Source organism: Macaca nemestrina, chromosome 12 (assembly GCF_043159975.1).
Source record: "Macaca nemestrina isolate mMacNem1 chromosome 12, mMacNem.hap1, whole genome shotgun sequence".
Lineage (NCBI taxonomy): Eukaryota > Metazoa > Chordata > Mammalia > Primates > Cercopithecidae > Macaca > Macaca nemestrina.
Window position 1 is genome coordinate 11573566 of NC_092136.1, and position 23488 is coordinate 11597053.

Sequence of the window (23488 nt, forward strand, 5' to 3'; positions counted from 1 at the left end):
TCCCAGGTTCAAGCGATTCTCCTGCCTCAGCCTCCTGAGTAGCTGGGATTACAGGGGCACGCCACCACGCCTGGCAAAATTTTTACTAGAGATGGAGTTTCGTCATTTTGGCCCAGCTGGTTTCGTCATTTTCCTGATCTCAGGTTATCTGCCTGCCTTGGCCTCCCAAAGTGCTGGGATTACAGGCATGAGCTACTAAGCCTGGTCCCAGTGTTTACATTCTTGTACGTACAAACATTCTTGCACATTTCACTTTTTTTTTTTTTTTTGATATGGAGTCTTGCTTTGTCACCCGGGCTGGAGTGCAGTGGCATGATCTTGGCTCACTGCAGCCTTCGCCTCCTGGGTTCAAGTGATGCTCCTGCCTCAGCCTCCTGAGTAGCTGGGATTACAGGTGCCCGCCACCATGCCTGGCTAATTTTTGTGTTTTTAGTAGAGATGGGTTTTTGCTATGTTGGCCAGGCTGGTCTCAAACTCCTGACCTCAGGTGATCCGCCCACCTCAGCCTCCCAAAGTGCTGGCATTAGAGGTATGAGCCACTGTGCCCGGCTGCACATGCCACTTTGAACACACATATGAGTATTTCATTTGGATACCTAGAAAGCCCCTATTTTCTGCACACTTGTATTGGATTATACTTATTTATTACCAGTTTCTTTTTTTTTTTTTTTTTGAGACGGAGTCTCGTTCTGTCGCCCAGGCTGGAGTGCAGTGGCTTGATCTTGGCTCATTGCAGCCTCCGCCTCCTGACTTCAAGCAATTCTTCTGCCTCAGCCTCCTGAGAAACTGGGATTACAGGCATGCGCCACCACACCCGGCTAATTTTTGTATTTTTAGTAGAGACGGGGCTACACCGTGTTGGTCAGGCTGGTCTTGAACACCTGACCTCGTGATCCACCCGCCTCGGCCTCCCAAAGTGCTGGGATTACAGGTGTGAACCACCACGCCTGGCCTATTACCAGTTTCTATGATCTTGTTAGAATAAAAATTTCAGCTCTTTCGGACAGGAAATCGTGAATGATTCACATTAGTAACATAATCAGATATGTTGCAATGATGCTATTTAATGCTGTGTCTTCTGTTACTTAGTAACCGTTTTACATCGAGTGAGTAATCATGTCTCTACCTTTTTTGATAGGAATGGTTATGTATCACTGTTCTCCACCCATTTCACCTTGACCTTTAGATATAAAACAGGAGAGTCTGGGGCCATGGAGGGCCTCAGGGGAGTGACCTCCCCATTCCCTTCCTTATCCTCTGTTTTCTCGAGTGACTTCAAGGAGTTCTTTGGTGCCATAGCCTGCCCTTCTGCCACATCCTTTCCTGCCACATAGTGGTCATGTCCTGGAATGACGAGATGACAATGCCAATCATTCAGTCCCAAGCTGTACGGTACACTGGCCTTTGGATTCCTCCTTTGATCAGCTCAGAACACTTTAGCAGTTGTCGGTTTTTGTTTTTTTTTTTTTTGAGACGGAGTCTTGTTCTGTCGCTCAGGCTGGAGTGCAGTGGCGAGATCTCGGCTCACTGCAAACTCCGCCTCCCGGGTTCACGCCGTTCTCCTGCCTCAGCCTCCCAAGTAGTTGGGACTACAGGCGCCCGCCACCATGCCCGGCTAATTTTTTGTATTTTTGGTAGAGATGGGGTTTCACCATGTTAGCCAGGATGGTCTCGATCTCCTGACCTCATGATCCACCCGCCTCGGCCTCCCAAAGTGCTGGGATTACAGGCGTGAGTCACTGTACCCGGCCTATTACTGTTATTTCTTTTTTTTTTTTTTTTTTTTTTTTGAGGTGGAGTCTTCACTCTGTCGCCCAGGCTGGAGTGCAGTGGCACCATCTCGGCTCACTGCAAGCTCCGCCTCCCGGGTTTGCGCCATTCTCCTGCCTCAGCCTCCGGAGTAGCTGGGACTACAGGCGCCCGCCACCGCGCCCGGCTAATTTTTTGTATTTTAGTAGAGACGGGGTTTCACCGTGTTAGCCAGGATGGTCTCGATCTCCTGACCTCGTGATCCGCCCGCCTCGGCCTCCCAAAGTGCAGGGATTACAGGCGTGAGCCACCGCGCCCGGCCCTATTACTGTTATTTCTAAAGCACTCTAGTTTTGGCTATGAATTACAACAGGACACTGTGAGGTAATCTACATATTTAACTGAAAGCCATGCTTTCTATAGGATAACTTCTTACCTTGAATATACTGGCAACTTTGGCTTGGATTTTTTTCCTTCTTTCATATTTCCTAATATATGCTATGAAACATGAATGGATGGTTTAACATTTAGAGTGTGGGTTTATGAACCAGGTGGTCTGAGTTCAAATCTCAGCTCTGCCACTTGCTTTTTTTTGCTGGGAGTGGGTCTCACTCTCACCCACGCTAAAGTGCAGTGGTGTGATCACAGCTCACTGTAGCCTCAACTTCCTTGAGATCAGGTGATTATCCCACCTCAGCCTCCTGAGTAACTGGGACCACAGGCATGTACCACCATGCCTGGCTACTTTTTTTTTTGTTTGTTTGAGACAGAGTTTTATTCTTGTTGCCCAGGCTGGAGTACAATGGCTTGATCTTGGCTCACTGTAACCTCTGCCTTCCAAGTTCAAGTGATTCTCCTGCCTCAGCCTCCTGAGTAGCTGAGATTATAGGTGCCTGCCACCATGCCCTGCTAATTTTTGTATTTTAGTAGAGATGGGGTTTCACCATGTTGGTCAGGCTGGTCTTGAACTCCTGACTTCAGGTGATCCACCCACCTCGGCCTCCTAAAGTTCTGGGATTATAGGCGTGAACCACCGCGCCTGGTGGTCCTAGCTAATTTTTGAATTCTTTGTAGAGACAAGGTTTCACCATGTTGCCCAGGCTGATTTTGAACTCCTGGGCTCAAGCCATTTGCCTACCTTGGCCTCTCAAAGTGCTGGAATTACAGGTGTGAGGCACTGTGCCCAGCCAGCTCTGGCTCTTTCTAGCTGTACCATCTAGGGCCAAGTTATTTAAGCTCTCTGTACTTCAGTTTCTTCTTGTGTAAAACGGGGTAGTAGTAGCACTTGTCTCCGGAGTTGATGTAAGGAGTTGACATGAGGGTAGAAATCATTTGGCATGTGGTAAGCGCTGATGTGTTTGCCATTATTATTTAATCTTTGTTTCTAAATTAAATAAAAAAAATTCCTTCCTTCTGTAGTTATTTGGACTTATTCTGAGTTTCATTTTATAACTAGAAACTGAACAATTGAAATAAAAAGAAGAGTCACCACGTGCTGAATTTCTCAACCAAACTTTTCTGGGAAAGACAGGGTTGTTTTTGTAAAATAATTTATATCTGATTATTATTAGAATTTAAAAAATTTGTGGAGGAAGACGAATCAGTAGGATGGGATTAATCTATGTGTAGTTTTTAAGAACCTTGGAAATTTTCATGCCATCGATTGTTAGAGAAATGCAAATATCGGCCGGGCGCGGTGGCTCAAGCCTGTAATCCCAGCACTTTGGGAGGCCGAGACGGGTGGATCACGAGGTCAGGAGATCGAGACCATCCTGGCTAACACGGTGAAACCCCGTTTCTACTAAAAAATACAAAAAACTAGCCGGGTGAGGTGGCGGGCGCCTGTAGTCCCAGTTACTCGGGAGGCTGAGGCGGGAGAATGGCGTGAACCCGGGAGGCGGAGCTTGCTGTGAGCTGAGATCCGGCCACTGCACTCCAGCCTGGGCGACAGAGCGAGACTCCGTCTCAAAAAAAAAAAAAAAAAAAAAAAAAAAAAAAAAAAAAAAAAGAAATGCAAATATCATTCGGTTGAAAGACTATTGCACCATTCATTTATTCACCACTCATTCATTCTTTCACCACTCATTTATTTATTCACTGCTCATTCATTCATTTATTCACTACCCATTCATTCATGTAGTCACCACTCATTCATTCATTTATTCACCACTCATTCAGTCTTTCATCACTCATCATTCATCTCTCCAAGCCACAAACATTTCCAGAATGCCTGGGACTGCTAGGCTTTCAGAGAAAAAGACAAATAATTTATTGTCTCAGAGTCTAGAAAACTCTAATGAAGAATTTGCTTATTACTTATGAGGAGGAAAAATTTAAGTGGCCCCAACAGTCCTCCTGAAAGCTCGGAACAGGGAAGATAGTTCACCTGTAAGAAGGAAGGATGAACAAGAAATTTCGCCAATTTGGCCCGGCAACGTGGGTCACACCTGTAATCCTACCACTGTGGGAGGCTAAGACGGGAGGATCGCTTGGGCCCAGGAGTTCAAGACCAGCCTGGTCAACATAGTGGGACCTCTATCTTTAAAAAAAAAAAAAGAGGCCGGGCACAGTGGCTCATGCCTGTAATGCTAGCACTTTGGGAGGCCAATGTGGGTGGATAACCTGAGGTCAGGAGTTTGAGACCAGACTGGCCAAGATAGTGAAACCTCATCTCTACTAAAAATAAACTTAGCCACACACTTAGCCGATGTGGTGGCACATGCCTGTAATCCCAGGTACTCGGGAGGCTGAGGCAGGAGAACTGCTTGAATCTGGGAGGCCAGGTTGCAGTGAGCCGAGATTGTGCCACTGCACTCCAGCCTAGGCGACAGAGTGAGACTCTGTCAAAAAAAAAAAAAAAAGAAAAGAAAGAAAGAAAACAGGCCAAGCATGGTGGCTCACATCTGTAATCCCACTTTGCAAGGCTGAGGTGGGTGAATCACCTGAGGTCAGGAGTTTGAGACCAGCCTGGCCAACATGTTTGAGACCAGCCTGGCCAACGTGGTGAAACCCTGTCTCTACTAAAAATACAAAAAATTAGCTGGGTGTGGTGGCACGCACCTGTAATCCCAGCTACTTGGGACTCTGAGGCAGGAGAATTGCTTGAACCTGGGAGGTTGGAGGTTGCGGTGAGCTGAGATCTGGCCACTGCACTCCAGCCTAGGCTGCAGAGTGAGACTCTGTCTCAAAAAAAAAAAAAAAAAAAAAAAAAAGTACAGGCGCGGTGGCTCATGCCTGTAATCCCAGCACTTTGGGAGACCAAGGTGGGCGGATCACCTGAGGTCGAGAGTTCGAGACCAGCCTGACTAACATGGAGAAACTCCATCTCTACTAAAAATACAAAATAAACCAGGTGTGATAGTGCAGGTCTGTAATCCCAGCTACTCGGGAGGCTGAGGCAGGAGAACCGCTTGAACCCAGGAGGCAGAGGTGGGGGTGAGCTGAGATCGCGCCATTGCACGCCAGCCTGGACAAGAGCGAGACTCTGTCTCAAAAAAAAAAAAAAAAGGAAAGAAAAGAAAGAAAAAAAGAAAGAAGAAAAGAAAAGAAAACAATAGAAAGAAAATAAAAAAGAAATTTAATCGGTGTGAAATTGAAGGTCCTGACTCAATCCTTTCATGTAACCTTTGGGTTACTATCCCCTGGGGAAGAGTAATTTCCTTTTCCTTTCCTTTTTTTTGGGGGGCGGAACGGAGTCTTGCTCTGTCACCCAGGCTGGAGTGCAGTGGTGCCATCTTGATTCACTGCAACCTCCACCTCCCGGGTTCAAGCGATTCTCCTGCCTCAACCTCCTGAGTAGCTAGGACTACAGGCACCCAGCACCATGCCCAGCTAATTTTTGTATTTTTAGTAGAGATGGGTTTCACCATATTGGCCAGGCTGGTCTTGATCTCCTAATCTTGTGATCTGTCCACCTCGGCCTCCCATAGTGCTGGGTTTACAGGCATGAGCCACCGCATCCAGCCTCCTTTTTCTTTCTTTTCTTTTCTTTTCTTTTCCTTTTTCTTTTTTCTGAGACAGGGTCTCATTCTGTCGCCCTGGCTGGAGTGTAGTGGTGCGATCATGGCTCACTGTAGCCCTGACCTCCTGGGCTCAGGCAATCCTCCTGCCTCAGCTTCCTGAATAGCTGGTACTACAGTTGTGTGCCACCGCACCTGGCTAATTTTTGTTTATTTTTGATTTTTTGTAGAGGTGGGGGTCTCACTATATTGCCCAGGCAGGTGTGGAACTTCCGGGCTCAGGTGATTCTCTCACCTCAGCCTCTCAAAGTGCTGGGATTACAGGTGTGAGCCACTGTGTTCTGCTGGGAAGAGTAATTTCTTGGGATGGTGTTAGACTTGGGCAAACACATGAAAAGAGTAACCTGTTGAAACCACTGATGGCAACCACAGTTCTCCACGAACTGGTTTCCGTGTTGCTACAGACGGAATCCTGCCATTGGTCAGGGAATCCCATGGCCAGGTGGGCTCTCCTTCTTGATGGGAACACTCTCCTTCCCCACAGAGGGTAGCGACCTCGGATTGGAGATCTACCCTGTAAGGCGTCAGGAACTCTGAGTGGAGCTGAGTCTAGTGATTGGAACCCCTGCCCCTCAGTATCCAGCTTAATGCTGACCGAGAAAAGATACCCAGGGGACGGTAACCGTGCATGCTCTGGTCCCACCACAAAACCCTCCTTTCTTATACATTGTTCCTCGGTGTTCAGTTGTACCTTATCTCTCTCCTTCTGTCCTCGCAAAGCCCTTGAGGAGAATGACTGGGTCTGGTGGGTGGATGAACCCAAGATAGCATTGTCCCCTTTGTGTGAGATTCCCGGCGCTTTCACAAAGGGCTGTCCCTCAGCTTAGGCCAGTTGTCTTCTGAAGATTCTCTGTTATCATCTCTACAGCTAGAAATTCCAGGCAAGGCTGGGGCTTGGGCTGGGCTAGGATGTGTTGGGGGTGGGTGGTGGTAAACATGGGGTCTCTGGTATTTTATACACCCATAGTAGGCATTTGAAAAGTGCTCATTGATTGGATGATTCGATGAGTGACCTGGTGATAATCTTTATCCTTGTTAGAACACACCACAGCCATCAGCACTGGAATGCAAAGACCAGAACAAACAGAAGGAAGCCAGCAGCCAAGCCGGGGCAGTTTCAATCTCCACCCCAAATGCAGGTGAGAGAAGTGATGGGGACTGAAAGACAGATGACCTTAATTATGATAATGATACCCTTTATCACAGATGGGCATGCCTGCCTGGGCTGTGGAAGCCACACCTGGAAGGATATGGCTCAGGACCCCAGGAGCCCAGCCCCTCTTTCTCCTGGGCCTGGAAATTCAAATCCTAGTCTTCTTTCAGCTTTGTGAGAAGCCCATAGGAAATGCACTTACTGCGGAAGGATTACGTACTCCTTCAGAAGGAATCTCAAGGGTTTCTTCATAGGGAGGGCTACTGTGGAATATCCACATGCTTTTAAGACAGTACCTATTAAACCCAGAAGCCAGGGTGGGGCAGAAACCAAAGACTTAGAATTAAAGGGTTGGAATATACTTCTAGTGGAAGATCTACCAGAGTTTAGAAAAAGTCTTTTTGATCCTCTAAAGGAAATGCTTTTTCAGGCCTCCTAGGAGGGAGATGCCCACATGGAGAGTGAGCCGGAGGGGAAGAAGTGAGTGACTATGGGGTATGGAAATCCTGGGTCATAGGGAGTTACGTAGGGGGGTCATTGGCTCAATTTGGGCCATAGCCATGTTTCTGGCCTGCACAAAAACTAAACTGTTTTTTGGAGGTAATTGCAAACATTTAAGAATCAGGAGACTGGCCGGGCATGGTGGCACATACCTGTAATCCAGCTCTTTGGGAGGCCGAGGCAGGCAGATCACTTGAGGTCAGGAGTTCGAGACCAGCCTAGCCAATGTAGTGAAACCCTGTCTCTACTAGAAATACAAAAATTAGCTGGGCATGATGGCAGGCACCTGTAATCCCAGCTACTCGGGAGGCTGAGGCAGGATAATCGCTTGAACCTGGGAGACGGAGATTGCCGTCAGTCGAGATTGCGCCACTGCACTCCACCCTGGGCGAAAGAGTGAGATACCGTCTCAGAAAAACAAAACAAAACAATAAATGAAAATATGGAATGTGTGGCCTCTCAACATTTTGTCATGTTCACTGAGCCTGCATTCCCACATGGCAATGTCAGCTGGAGAGGACTGACTGCCCTGTCACTGGGCAAAGGGAGCTCCGCTTCCTTCCATCCACTCCTGTGGACCCTCCTTCCATCATCTGAGCCCCATTTTCTCTTCTCACCTCTTCCCTGCCCAGTATTCCACCCATAGCCTGGGGTGAATGTCCCTTTAGCAAATAAACAGGCACATACTCCACTTCCTTTACAGAAAGCCTCCCAGCCTGGTACGGTGGCTCACGCCTGTAATCTCAGCACTTTGGGAGGCTGAGGTGGGCAGATCACAAGGTCAGGAGTTCGAGACCAGCCTGGCCAATATGGTGAAACCCTGTCTGTACAAAAAATACAAAATTAGCCGGGCGTGGTGGCGCACGCCTCTAATCCTAGCTACTCGGGAGGCTGAGGCAGAAGAATCGCTTAAACCTGGGAGGCAGAGGTTGCAGTGAGCTGAGATCGGGCCACTGCACTCCAGCCTGGGTGACAGAGCGAGACTCCGTCTCAAAAAAAGAAGGAAAACCTCCCTCAAGTCCGAACCCCTCTTGCTGTGGTGCTATTCTTTGAGAGCCAACTGGAAAGTGTTGCGTGTTCCATTCCTGTCACCTCTTCCTCATCTTCCCTTCACTCCAATCCCCCTGTTCCCTGTCCCCAGGCTTCCACCCTGCCACTCAATACTGCTCTTGCTGACTCCACTTCATTGATAGGAGTGCCCAGGGAACTCTCTGGACACTCAGTGCTGTGCCCTCTCCTTCCTTGAAACACCCTGCCCCCTCTGCTTGGTGATATCTCCTTCGTGTTGACGTCTGTTTGGTTAGGATGACTTTGCCCTCCCTTCCTAGGCCCTTTATGGGCTCCCCTTTTCCCATAACCTCAAAAGCGGCAGAATTTCCCAAGGACCTGTCATGGGTTTTTGTTTTTCTCACTTGGGACTCTCTCTCCGGGTAGCCTCTTGGGGCTCTGTGGCTCTCAGGCCTGCTTCTCTTCCGAGCTCCAGGGCTGCACATCTGGGCTCCCCTCCACCTCCCCTCTCCCTGTCTCTCCATCCCCCTCCCCACCGTCTCTGGTCAGTCTCTGGCCCACACCAGTCACCCACCTTCTTAACATTTCCAATGTTTTTGGTTTGTATTACTTGCTACAGTCGCCTCCTAAATGTCTGCCTATCTTAGGTCTTTTCCTCCATGGATAGAGTGAGCTTAAATAGTGGTTAGTTTAAAATAAAAGAATCAAATCATGTTACTCCCCTCCTTGAAATTCTTCAGTAGCTGCTTGTGGCTCTCGGGGCAAAGTTCTCATCCTTAGCTCAGCACCCAAGGCTGCCGTGGCCCAGTCCTCAGCTCAGCCCCCACCACTTCCCATGTGGGCTTTTCACTCCAGCCACAGCCTAGTGCTGGTCCCCACATCCATGATGCTGGTCCATGCTCCTATGTCTTTTTTTTTGAGATGGAGTCTCACTCTGTCACCCAGGCTGCAATGCAGTGGCACGATATCAACTCACTACAATCCCCACCTCCTGGGTTCAAGCAATTCTCCTGCCTCAGCCTCCCGAGTAGTTGGGATTACAGGCATGTGCCACCATGCCCAGCTAATTTTTTTGTATTTTTAGTAGAGATGAGGTTTCACCATATTGGCCAGGCTGGTCTTGAACTCCTGACCTTGTGATCTGCCTGCCTCGGCCTTCCAAAGTGCTGGGATTACAGGCATGAGCCACTGCGCCGGGCCGCTCCTGTGTCTTTATTGTGCTCTTCCACACCCCTTTGTCCCCTGTCTTCCTGGGCCTTTGAATCACCAATCCAGGCCCATCTGAGCCTCCAAGTCTGGGCTCAGGGCCCCTTCTCTGTGCTCTCCCATGGTGCCCAGGCATCCCTGTTTTGGCTCCCATGGTGCTGGGCCTCCACTAGACTTCACACTCAGAAGGGCCCAGGAGGATCTCCAGCACAGTCTGTCTGGAATATAAACTAGACAGATGGGCTGGGCACTGTGGCTCATGCCTATAATCCCAGCACTTTGGGAGGCCGAGGCGGGTGGATCACCTGAGGCCAGGAGTTCAAGACCAGCCTGACCAACATAGCAAAACTCTGTCTCTACCGAAAATACAAAAAAAAAAAAAAAAAAAAAAAAAAAAAAAAAAAATTAGCTGGGCATGGTGGGCACCTGTAATCCCAGCTAATCGGGAGGCTGAGGCAGAAGAATTGCCTGAACCCAAGGGATGGAGGCTGCAGCGAACTGAGATTGCGCCATTGTACTCCAGCCTGGGCAATATGAGCGAAACTCCATCTCAAAAAAAAAAAAGAAAAAAGCTAGACAGATGATGGCAAGCACCACTGGCTGGCTTCCCAGCGCTTACATGGTGGCCATTTCTCTCTTGCTCTTTGGGGATTGGGTTCTGGTGTTTGTGTTGCCAAATGCAGCACTTTTTTCTTATACACTTTACTTCAACATTGATTAAATTAAATGTCTCGGGATTTCAAGGGAATTGGGATTTGACCCCTTTTCTCAAAGGACTTGTACGCTGAGTACATGATGACTGTTCATTCCATGAACGTTTATTTACTGAGCACCTTTGCAGAGCCAGGCAGGGAGGGTGGCAGAATTAAAGCAGCCAGTCACAGGGAACTTAGAGGAACTTCCATGGCTTTTCATCTTCTCATGCCTTGGTTTAAAGTACCGGAGAAAGATTATAGTTCTCCTTGCCAGAGACGCCTCTTTCCCCTGATCATGGATGTTTCCTTAGAAACCAACTTGCATGTCCCCCACTTTCGTGGACTTTGAAGCTGGAGTCTTGTGTAAACATTACTTCATGGGCATGTGAGAAACAGGCCTTTCCTGCCCCCCGCCGTGAGCCTCCAGCTTTCTCTAAGTCGACTTCTCAAGGGGATACTGCCGTTTCTTTTAATATCCAAAAACCCGTTTGAACATTACATGGTTTTCTCACGGTAACACTTCAGTCAGCTGCTTACAGGGTCATTTTGGTAAATAAGCAGAAAATCAGAGAAGTGTTGCTGGACTTGGAGACAAGTCTGCGCAGTTCAGAGCAGCAGAGCTTTTGAATCAAGACATCATGGGAGGCTGAGGCGAGTGAATCGCTTGAACCCGGGAAGGGTAGGTTGCAGTGAGCCAAGATCGGAGACTTAAAAATAAAAAAGGGCAGGGCACAGTGGCTCACGCCTGTAATCCCAGCACTTTGGGAGGCTGAGGCGGGCAGATCACCTGAGGTCAGGAGTTTGAGACCAGCCTGACCAACATGGAGAAACCCCGTCTCTACTAAAAATACAAAATTAGCCAGGCATGGTGGCGCATGCCTGTAATCCCAGCTACTCAGGAGGCTGAGGCAGGAGAATCGTTTGAACCTGGGAGGCGGAGGTTGCAGTGAGCCAAGATCGCGCCATTACACTCCAGCCTGGGCAACAAGAGTGAAACTCGGTCTCCAAAAAAAAAAAAAAAAGACATTTATGCTGTGTCCTAAACGTTCAAGGAGATTTTGTGGGGTGAGGTGCTGGAGAGTTGAAGCTACAAATGGAAACCTATAAACTCATGGTGTTGGGCGTCATACAGTCCTGCCTTGAGTCACGTACCCTCGTGGTTAGCTCAGCTCGGAAACTGGACTGCCTGGGTTCAAATCCTGTCTCTGCTACTCTACCTTGGGGCATGTTCCAGTTTTTCCTTCATCTGTGAGATTAGGATGATAACATCCCTTAGATGGTGGTTGTGAAGATTAAGTGAGTTAGTACATGCGCAGTGCTTATAGTGGTGCCTGACATACAGTAAGTGCTTAATAAACGTTAGCGGTTGTTTGCCCCTTTATCAGCTTCACACTGGACTGGTCATCTAAGCTGTCACCAGACGTCCCGCACCACTGGTGATCCACAATGTTTCTGTTCCGTTGTTTCAAACCCCTTAGCTCATTTTGCTTCTCTGGACATCTTATTTCAGTCCTCTCCTCTTTCACGATGTTCTTTGGTCTGGAATAGGCTTGTGTGGAATCTGCCGCTCCTCACTCAGTGAACCCTTCTCCCCATGCTGAAGCCCTCTTGGTGGGATGGGGGAAGAGATTCCTGTACCCACGGCTAATCATGGGAAAACTCTAGGGTAATTTTTCATTTGCGCTTGTGTTTATAAATCTCTGAAACCTTATAGGACCCTTGCCAGTGGACCAATCTGTGAGTTCTCCATCTAGTTAAAGAAAAAGAAAAAAACTGGTGGTAAAATAGACATAACATAAAATTGACCATTTTAACCATTTTTAGGTGTACAGCTCAGTGGTCTAGAGTACATTCACATCACTGTGCAACCATCTCCACTGTGCAGCTCCAGAACTTTTCATCTTTCCTAATTGAAACACTGTAGCCATTCAACACTAACTCTCCAGCCCCTGGCAACCACCGTGCTTCTTTCTTTCCCTCCCTCCCTCCCTCCCTCCCTTCCTTCCTTCTTTCCTTCCTTCCCTCCCTCCCTCCCTCCCTCCCTTCCTTCCTTCCCTCCCTCCCTCTCTTCCTTCCTTCCTTCCTCCCTTCCTACCTCCCTCCTTCCCTCCCTTCCTTCCTTCCCTCCCTCCCTCCCTCCCTCCCTCCCTTCCCTCCCTCCCTCCCTCCCTCCCTCCCTTCCTTCCTTCCTTCCTTCCTTCCTTCCTTCCTTCCTTCCTTCCTTCCTTCCTTCCTTCCCTCCCTTCCCCCCTCCCTCCTTCCTTCCTTTTTTTTTTGACGTAGTTTCGGAGTTTCACTCTTGTTGCCCAGGCTGGAGTGCAGTGGGGCAATCTCGGCTCACTGCAGCCTCTGCCTCCCAGGTTTAAGTGATTCTCCTGCCTCAGCTTCCCAAAGTAGCTGGGATTACAGGCATGCGCCACCATGCCCAGCTAATTTTGTATTTTTAGTAGACACGGGGTTTCTCCATGTTGGTCAGGCTGGTCTCAAACTCCTGACCTTGTGATCCACCCACCTCGGCCTCCCAAAGTTCTGGGATTACAGGCATAAGCCACCGTACCTAGCTGCTACTTTCTGACTCTATGAATTTGACTACTCTAGGTACCTCATGTAAGTGGAATTACACAGTATTTGTCCTTTTGTGTCTGGCTTACTTCACTTTCACTTACGTTATATCGTGTGTCAGAATTTCATCTCATTTCTTTTTTTTTTTTGAGACAAATTATTGCATTGTCGCCTAGGCTGGAGAGCAGTGGTGCAATCTTGGCTCACTGCAACCTCCACCTCCTGGGTTCAAGTGATTCCCCTGCCTCAGCCTCCTGAGTAGTTGGGACTGCAGGCGTGTGTCACCATGCCTCGCTAATTTTTTTGTTATTTTTAGCAGAGATGAGGGTTTCACCATGTTGGCCAGGCTGGTCTCTAACTCCTGACCTCAGGTGGTCCACCCGCCTCGCCTCCCAAAATGCTGAGATTATAGGCATGAGCCACTGCTCCCGGCCTTCTCTTATTCTTTTTTCTTTTTTTTTTGAGACGGAGTCTTGCTCTGTTGCCTGGGCTGGAGTGCAGTGGTGCAATCTCAGCTCACTGTAACCTCTGCCTCCCGGGTTTGAGCGATTCTCCTGCCACAGCCTCCCAAGTAGCTGGGACTACAGGCGTCTGCCACCATGTCCAGTTAATTTTTTGTATTTTTAGTAGAGACAGGGTTTCACTGTGTTAGCCAGAATGGTCTCGATATCCTGACCTTGTGATCCACCTGCTTCAGCCTCCCAAAGTGCTGGGATTACAGGCGTGAGCCACCGCGCCTGGCCTCCTCTTATTCTTTTACATCAGATAGTCGCACCATTAGCAATTCCTATCAGGTCCCTCTTCTGTGTCCTTAATCTAGCCACTTCTCCTCATCTCCACTGCCACTGCCCTGATCTAAGCCACCGCATGTCTCATCTGGATTACAGTCATTGTTTCCTAACTTGTCTTCCTGTTTTTGCCTTAGATTCTTTTTGTCTCTTAGCACAGCAACAAGATTGATCCTTTTCGTGTTTGAGACAGGGTCTCACTCTGTCACCCAGGCTGGAGTATAGTGGTGGGATTACAGCTCGCTGCAGCCTCAGACTCCTGGGCGCAAGCGCTCAGGAGTACAGGCACGCACCACCATGCATGACTAATTTTTAAAATTATTAGTAATGAGGCAGGGTCTCACTATGGTGCCCAGACTGATCTTGAATTCCTGGGCTCAAGTGGTCCTCCCACCTTGGCCTCTCAAAGTGCTGGGATTACAGATGTGAACCACCGCTCCCAGCCAATTAATCTTTTTGAAACCTAAGTCAAAGGCCAGGTGCAGTGGCTCACGCCTGTAATCCCAGCACTTTGGGAGGCCGAGGCAGGCAGATCACCTGAGGTCGGGAGTTTGAGACCAGCTTGACCAACATGGTGAAACCCCGTCTCTACTAAACATACAAAATTAGCTGGGCGTGGTGGCGCATGCCTGAATCCCAGTTACTCAAGAGGCTGAGACAGGAGAATCACTTGAACCTGGGAGGCGGAGGTTGCGGTGAGCTGAGATCGTGCCATTGCACTCTAATCTGGGCAACAAGAGCGAAACTCTGTCTCAAAAAAAAGAAAAAAAGGAAAAAGAAACCTAAGTCAAGCATTGCCATGCCTCACTCATGACCTTCCATGGCTCCCATCTCACTTGGAAGCTTAAGTGCTTGTGGTGGTGTCGAGGCTTCCATACCACCTGGCCCTCACTGCCCTTCTGACCCCATCTTTTCCTCCCTCATGGAGCTCTGGCCACAAGGGCCTCCTTGCTGTTCCTTGATCTGGCAGCCAAGCTTCCATGCCAGGGAATACAAAAAGTATTTGCTGTGAACTATGCCTGGAATGTTCTTCCCCTTGACAAACTTTTCCCCTTATAATGTCACCTCACGAGAGATCTTCTCTGACATCTTACGTAAAGTAGCAAGCCCTCCTTCCCCTGATCTAGGGCCTTACTTTTGTTATTTATTTATTTATTTAGAGACAGGGTCTTTTTTTTTTTTTTTTTGAGACGGAGTCTCACGCTGTTGCCCAGGCTGGAGTGCAGTGGCGCGATCTCGGCTCACTGCAAGCTCCGCCTCCTGGGTTCACGCCATTCTCCTGCCTCAGCCTCCTGAGTAGCTGGGACTACAGGCGCCCGCCACCGCGCCCGGCTAATTTTTTGTATTTTTAGTAGAGACGGGGTTTCACTGTGGTCTCGATCTCCTGACCTTGTGATCCGCCCACCTCGGCCTCCCAAAGTGCTGGGATTACAGGCTTGAGCCACCGCGCCCGGCCTAGAGACAGGGTCTTGCTCTGTCACCCAGGCTGTAGTGTGGTGGCATGATCGTAGCTCACTGCAGCTTCCAACTCCTGGGCTCAAGTGATCCTCCTGCCTCAGCCTCCAGAGTAGCTAAGACTACCGGTGTGCACTACCATGAGCAGCCAATTAAATTTTTTTTTTTTTTTTGGTACAGATGGGGTTTCATTATGTTTTTCAGACTGGTCTTGAACTCCTAGTCTCAAGTGATCCTCCTGCCTCAGACTTCCAAAGCATTGGGATTATAGGTGTGAGCCGTTTCACCCAGCCATCCCTTCTTTTGAACACTGCTTTATGTACGCCCTTGCTTGATCTAAGTAGAGAGTATTGTGTAAATCATTTTGGCACAGGACAGAATTTCAGAACCGGATGATTTGTTAGTGATCCTCTGTTTCCACCAATTCTCTTCACATTAAAGCTGAAGGAATGGGGGCCCGAAAAGGCTGAGTGACCCCTGACTCCCATATCATCCTGAGCTCTGAACTGATTGATTCATGAGCCACAACATTCTTCTGGTAAGGCAGGAGGCCTGCAGCCCACCCTACCCCGATGCTATTGCCGTATAGTGGCCCTTGGGCCCTGGGCCTTCGGGTCTCCTGTCGCTTGGGTGCTGTTCATTTCCAGGAGGAACATGTGCTGGTGGAGTTTCCCACCTCTGACCCGGTCACTCTCCAGGCAGCGCTTCTTGGTGTGAAACCATGTCGTTCAAATGATTGTCCTTTTGGTGTTCAAATGACCATCCTATGGACATTTTTGTGTCTTTGTGCCCCTGATAGTTTGCCCTATCTTTTTCCTCCTAGGCCTCTTAGGGGTTAAACGATACCAGGAGGAAGCAGGGCCAGTTCTCCTGCTCATTCTGCACATTATGAATGAGGAATATTTTACATTCATGAATAAGCTATTGTTATTGATGCTCTGATTACGGATAAAATATTCCTGTTCCTCTTGGCTACACGTGAAATTGCAGCGAGCAGTACAAGATGCACTTGAGAGATGTGGTCTCTGCCGTGCTAGCTGGAGACATTCTGGGGAAAAGAGTACGAGGGAGGGATGGCACGCTCAGGTAACAGTAAGCACTCGCCCTCTGGGGTGCTTTCTATGTGTTGGGTATGGCGTAAATGCTTTGTGTGATGTCATTCATTTCATCCTCACAGTAGCTCTCTGGAGTAGGTGCAGTTATATCCCCATTTGGCAGTGGAGGAATCTGAGGCACAGAAGGATGAAGTAATTTGCCCAAAGTCGTGGAGAGATGGAAGGGCAAAGCCAGGATTTGAACCCAGGCGGGCTCCAGAGTCCTTTCTGTTAAATACCACATTTTTTTTTTTTTTTTTTTGAGACAATCTCGCTCTGTCACTCAGGCTGGAGTACAGTGCGATCTCAGCTCACTACCACCTTTGTCACCTGGGCTCAAATGATTCTCCTGCCTCAGCTTCCCGAGTGGCTGGAACTACAGGCATGCACCACCACGCCCGAATAAATTTTGTATTTTTAAATAGAGATGGGGTTTCGCCATGTTGGCCAGGATGGTCTTGAACTCCTGGCCTCAAGTGGGCAATATGCCTTGGGCTCCCAAAGTGCTGGGATTACAGATGTGAGCCACTGCGCCCGGCCTAAATACTACATCTTGATGAAGGTTTCATGGAGGAAGTGAGACATGAGCTGGGCCTTGAAGGAGAGCCCCCACATGTAGACAACATGAGTGAGGGGCCAGGGATGGAGAGAGTGTGGCTGACCCAGCAGGGAAGAGAGACAGACCTCATCTGACACAGGGCATGCATTGGGGAATGGTGGGGGAGACGGGGCAAGAGGGTGGAGACCGATTGTAAAACGTCTTAACATCAAGGCAGAGGGTTGAAGAACTCAGACTTTAAAGAGTATTGAAGAGCCGGGAGCGGTGCTCACGTCTATAGTCCCAGCACTTTGGGAGGCCAAGGCGGGCAGATCACGAGGTCAGGAGATCGAGACCATGGTGAAACCCGTCTCTACTAAAAATACAAAAAATTAGTCTAGCACGGTGGTGAGCGCCTGTAGTCCCAGCTCCTCGGGAGGCTGAGGCAGGAGAGGCAGGAGAATGGCATGAACCCAGGAGGCAGAGCTTGCAGTGAGCCGAGATCGCACCACTGCACTCCAGCCTGGGTGAAAGAGTGAGACTCCGTCTCAAAATAAATAAATAAATAATTAAATAAATAAAAAATAAAGAGTATTGAAGGGTGACTTGCTAGAGACTGAGGTCTAGGGAGGTTTTTGGGTAGCAATGGTAGGTTTGAGGGTGGGAGGTATGGAGGCAGGAAAGAGACCCTGAGGGTCCAGCCAAAGATGGTGCAAGGGAAATGAAAGAAAGGGGAAACCCAAGGCTAGGCGCGGTGGCTCACGCCTGTAATCCCAGCACTTTGGGAGGCCGAGGTGGGTGGATCACCTGAGGTCAGGAGATCAGGACCAGCCTGGCCAACATGGCGAAACCCTGTCTCTACTAAAAAATACAAAAATTAGCCAGGTGTGGTGGTGGGCACCTGTAAACCCAGCTACTTGGGAGGTTGAGACACGAGAACTGCTTGAACCTGGGAGGCGGAGGTTGCAGTGAGCCGAGATTGTGCCACTGCACTCTAGCCTGGGCCACAAGCATGAAACTCTGTCTCAAAAAAAAAAAAAAAAAAAAAAAAAAAGAAAGAAAAAAAAAAAAAGAAGGGGGAAGCCCATAGCACCTTCCTTCTCATCCAAGTCACCTTCTGGAGAGGGATCCGCCCAGGAGCTACAGGAGGGCCTCGGGTTTCATCTGTTACTCACAGGAGGCAGCCTCCGGGCTTTTGCAGGAAGGTCGAGGACATTATTTACTGAAGTCTGTTTTCCCGTGGATGGCTGTCCCTGCCCAGGCAACGAGCATTTCTTCACGCTGCACATTCCAACTTGGTCAGACCAGAAGGCAGCAAATCCAGGATTTTTTTTTTTTTAACTTCACGCAGAATTCCTTGCATAGCAGAGAGCTCAGGCAGGAAGGCCCTGTTTGGGGACAGAGGTCAGGGCTTCCGAGTCCAGGACCACTGAGAAAGAGTCAGGCCTTTTTTTTTTTTTTCTTTCTTTCTTCTTCTTCTTTTTTTTTTTTGAGATAGCATCTTGCTCTGTCGCCCAGGCTAGAGTATAGTGGCGTGATCTTGGCTCGCTGAAACCTCTGCCCCCCGGGATGAAGCGATTCTCCTGCCTCAACCTCCCGAGTTGCTGGGATTACAGGCGCCCGCCAGTGTGCCTGGCTAATTTTTGTATTTTTAGTAGAGATGGGGTTTCACCATCTTGGCCAGGCTGGTCTTGAACTCCTGACCTTGTGATCCACCCGCCTTGGCCTCCCAAGGTGCTGGGACTACAGGCGTGAGCCACCATGCCCGGCAGAGTCAGGCCTTTCTCTGTTAATCACAGGTTTGCCTGATTGGCCTCTGAATACATGTACCTGGAGTGAACTCTGTCACAACCAGAAATTTAATTTAACCCTTGAGCTTTGTTTCCTCCCACCCCTAAAGTATCAACTGCTAAAGGGATTTAGAAAGGATCCGAGGCAAGATTGGCAGGGCTGAGGGTTCTGTGGCTCTCACTGTCCAGGACAGCTGGCCACTGGGTCCAGCCTGCTCCCAGCAGCGGGCACATGCAGGGGAGCAGGGCCCTGACCTTCCTGGCAGGAAGCAGGGTCTGGGTGAGGCTTCCCAAGCTCTGCCTGCTACCCTCCTGCTTGAAATCAGGGGTGAGGGGTGTGAGGCCCTCCTATAAACCCGGCAGAACCCAGCCAGAAGGCGCACTGGGACCTTATCTCCCTCCCCTCTGGATTCCAGCTCCCCGGAATGGGCCAAGCTTGCCTTAACTTTTTATTGAAGTGAAAAACAGTCAAGATATGAATATTCCCTAAAGTCACTTTGGAATACTTTCAAGAACAGTTTCACAGTTAAACAGGCAAAAGGACAAGATTGCATGCAGGACTGGATCACCCACTTGGAGAGCCGGTTCTGGAAAGAAAGCTTTGATTTCATGCCTTATCTGTTTCATGCATCGTAGAAGAAGGGAATGGAAGGCATTTGGTTGGGGAGATGGAGGCCTGCTGCTTGTATGGGGTATTCCCCTCTGCATGGTGACAGGTTCTTAGGGAAACATCTTTTTTTTTTTTTTTTTTTTTTTTTTTTGAGACGGAGTCTAGCTCTGTCGCCCAGGCTGGAGTGCAGTGGCCAGATCTCAGCTCACTGCAAGCTCCGTCTCCCGGGTTTACACCATTCTCCTGGCTCAGCCTCCTGAGTAGCTGGGACTACAGGCGCCTGCCACCTCGCCCGGCTAGTTTTTTGTATTTTTTAGTAGAGACGGGGTTTCACCGTGTTAACCAGGATGGTCTCAATCTCCTGACCTTGTGATCCACCCGTCTCGGCCTCCCAAAGTGCTGGGATTACAGGCTTGAGCCACCGCGCCCGGCCTAGGGAAACATCTTGACAGAAGGCTTATGAGCAGTCTGGCAAACTTCCCACCCTCCTTGTACCCAGGATAAAAATGTTGGCCTGACAAAAATGTTTAGGTAATTTTCTAGTATTTTTACCACTTCACAGACCCCAACTACCCAAGTAATGGCTCTCTTAAAAAAAAAAAAAAAAAGAAAAGAAAAGCTGGGCATGGTGGCTCACGCCTGTAATCCCAGTACTTTGGGAGGCTGAGGTGGGCGGATCACCTGAGGTTGGGAGTTCAAGACCAGCCTGACCAATGTGGAGAAACCCTGTCTCCATTAAAAATACAAAATTAGCTGGGGGTGGTGGCTCATGCCTGTAATCCCAGCTACTTTGGGAGGCTGAGGCAGGAAAATCACTTGAACCTGGGAGGCAGAGGTTGCAGTGAGCTGAGATCGTGCCATTGCACTCCAGCCTGGGCAACAAGAGCAAAACTCCGTCTCAAAAAAAAAAAAAATAATAATAATAATAAAATAAGTAAAGCAAAGCTCTTAAAAATTTTGTCCTACTATCTTATTACAATAAGTGCTGAAGTTGACAGACTCTGTCATCTTTACTGTGTCAATGTGAGTGAAAAGAAATTAGCTGGGAGCAGTGGCAGGCGCCTATAGTCCCAGCTACTCAGGAGGCTGAGGCAGGAGAATCACTTGAACCCAGGAGGCGGAGGTTGTAGTGGGCTGAGATTGCACCACTGTGGTCCAGTTTGGGCAACAGAGCGAGACTCTGTATCAAAAACAAACAAATAAACAAAAAAACTAAAACAAACATTAGTGAAACGGTGTCACCAAAGGCCTAGGAGGGATTTTTTTTTAAATGGTGTATTAATGGTGTACATTTTCCTCTTTTGCTGTTTTCTTTTCTCTCTCTCTCTCTTTTTTTTTTGAGGCAGGGTCTCACCCTGTCACCCAGGCTGGAGTGCAGTGGTATGATCACGGCTCACTGCAGCCTCCAACTCCTGGGTTCAAGCGATCCTCCCACCTCAGTCTCCTGAGTAGCTGGGACCACAGGTGTGTGCCACCATGCCCAGCTAATTTTTGTCCTTGTTGTTGCAGAGATGAGGTCTTGCCCTGTTGCCTAGGTTGGTCAGGAACTCCTGGGCTCAAGCAATCTCCACCTCCAAGCCTCAACCTTGGCCTCCCAAAGTGCTGGGATTACAGAATTGAGCCGCCGGCGCCCGGCCCACTTTCCTCTTTTCTTTCTTTTTTTTTTTTTTTTTTTTGAGACGGAGTCTCGCGCTGTCTCCCAGGCTGGAGTGCAGTGGCCGGATCTCAGCTCACTGCAAGCTCCGCCTCCCGGGTTCACGCCATTCTCCTGCCTCCGCCTCCCGAGTAGCTGGGACTACAGGCGTCCGCCACCTCGGGCGGCTAGTTTTTTGTATTTTTTAGTAGAGACGGGGTTTCACCGTGTTAACCAGGATGGTCTCGATCTCCTGACCTCGTGATCCGCCCGTCTCGGCCTCCCAAAGTGCTGGGATTACAGGCTTGAGCCACCGCGCCCGGCCCCTTTCCTCTTTTCTAAGCATTGCTAGGGGCGATAATTTGGGAGAAGTAAAGGACAGAAAAAAAATCAAAGAAGAGGCATTCTTGTATCAGTGCTCTCCTGAATTTGTTGGGGAGCCCTGGGTGAGCCCTGTCAGGGGCTGGAGGGTCCAGTCTCAGTGTGAAAAGACCTCAGGGGCTCAGCCCCAGCTCTGGGACCTGGCTGAGAAGAAAAGCGAATGTGTGCTGACCAGACCTGACCAGACCTGCTCGGTGAGGCTGCGGGTGCTGGTGAGAGGCCATTCCAAGAAACCACCTGGAATAGTGGGGGAGGAGATGGGAGGTCAGGGGCTCTGCTCTTCAGACAGCACCGAGTCCTGCCGAGAGGAATTCCTGGGAGGATTTTGAGTCCACCTGACTTCCCTTTGCTCTTGGTGTACAGGTCCCAGGCCTCACCACCCTGGCCTTCTTTCGCTTCCTCAAATGTCCCAGAGGCCTCTGTACCTGTGCGCATGCTATTCCTTGGCCAGGAAAGCCCCCCATCCCCTAAGCCAATTATCTTCCCGGTTTCTGCACAACCGTCACCACCTCTGGAAAGCCTTGGCCCAGGGCTTGGCCAGGATTCCCCGCTTTATATAACTTATTTTTTTTTTTTTTTTTGAGACGGAGTTTCACTCTTTTGCCTAGGCTGGAGTGCAGTGGCACGATCTCAGCTCACTATAACCTCTGCCTCCCGGGTTCAAGTGATTCTCCAGCCTCAGCTTCCCAAGTAGCTGGGACTATAGCCTCTGGCCACAATGCCCAGTGAATTTTTGTATTTTTAGTATAGATGGGGTTTCACCATGTTGGCCAGGCTGGTCTCGAACTCCTGACCTGTGATCTGCCTGCCTCGGCCTCCCAAAGTGCTGGGATTACAGGCGTGAGCCACGGCGCCCGGCCTATAATTTTATTTTAGGTTTGGGGGTGCACGAGAATGTTTGTTACATAGCTACACTCATGTCACGGGGTTTGTTGTACAGGTTATTTCATCACCAGGAATTAAGTCCAGTACCCAATAGTTATCTTTTCTGCTTCTCTCTCTCCTCCCACCCTCCACCCTCAAGTATTAGTGCAAAAATAATTGCGGCTTCAGACCATGCATCTGAAATCATTATAACTAGGCTCAAACACATCTTTATTAACCAAAATAGGAACCATTACAAACATTTTTGCTAACGAGAAATAAGGTTTTTCATTCCTGTAGTATATAAATCCATGCTTCGGGATTCGACGAACTTTTAGAAAGCATTTTCTGGGCCAGGTGCGGTGGCTCAGGCCTGTAATCCCAGCACTTTGGGAGGCCGAGGCGGGTGGATCACAAGGTCAGGAGATCAAGACCATCCTGGCTAACACAGTGAAACCCCATCTCTACTAAAAATATAAAAAAACTAGCCGGGCGAGGTGGCGGGAGCCTGTAGTCCCAGCTACTCAGGAGGCTGAGGCAGGAGAATGGCGTGAACCCGGGAGGCGGAGCTTGTAGTGAGCCGAGATTGGGCCACTGCACTCCAGCCTGGGCGACAGAGCAAGGCTCTGTCTCAAAAAAAAAAAAAAAAAAAAAAAAAAAAAAAAAAAAAAGGAAGCATTTTCTTCATCCTGCTGGTTGTGGAAGCGTTTTCCCTGCAAAAAGCTGTGGAGATGCCTGAAGAAGTGGTAGTCGGTTGGCGAAAGGTCAGGTGAATATGGCGGAGGAGGCAAAAAACTTCGTAGTACAATTCGTTGAACTTTTGAAGTGTTGTGCGACATGCGGTCAGGCGTTGCCGTGGAGAAGAATGGGCACTTTCTGTTGACCAATGCCGGCTGCAGGCATTGCAGTTTTTGGTGCATCTCATCAGTTTGCTGAACATATTTCTTAAATGTAGTGGTTTTGCCAGGATTCAGAAAGCTGTAGCGGATCACCACCAGTGACCATGACCTTCTTTTGGTACAAGCTTGGCTTTGGGAAGTGCTTTGGAGCTGCTTCTTGGTCCAGCCACTGGTCATCACCAGTTGTTGTATAAAATCCACTTTTTGTCTCACGTCACAACCTGATCGAGAAATGGTTCATTGTTGTTGTGTAGAATAAGAGAAGACATTTCAAAATGATGTTTTGTTTTGTTTTTAAATTTTTGCTCAGCTCATGAGGCACCCACTTATCAAGCTTTTTCACCTTTCCAGTTTGCTTCAAATGCTGAACATCCGTCCAATGTCCATGTTGAGTTCTTCGGGAATTTCTCGTGTAGTTTTAAGAGGGTCGGTTTTGATTATTTCTCTCAATTGGTCATTGTCAACTTCTAATGACTGGCGCCACTGCGCTCGTTGTCTTCAAGGCTCTTGTCTCCTTTGCAAAACTCTATTTTGAGATGGAGT

The 23488-nt window shown here is 48.9% G+C and overlaps 1 protein-coding gene across 1 annotated transcript in view; it reads left to right on the plus strand.

The window, feature by feature from the left end:
• Nucleotides 1-23488, plus strand: part of LOC105469441 (AHNAK nucleoprotein) — a 114941-nt gene that overhangs the window by 47709 nt on the left and 43744 nt on the right. Inside the window, exon 5 of the mRNA XM_011720441.3 lies at nt 6808-6907. Within this exon, the coding sequence (XP_011718743.1) occupies nt 6808-6907 (100 nt within the window). The remainder of the gene's footprint in view (nt 1-6807; nt 6908-23488) is intronic.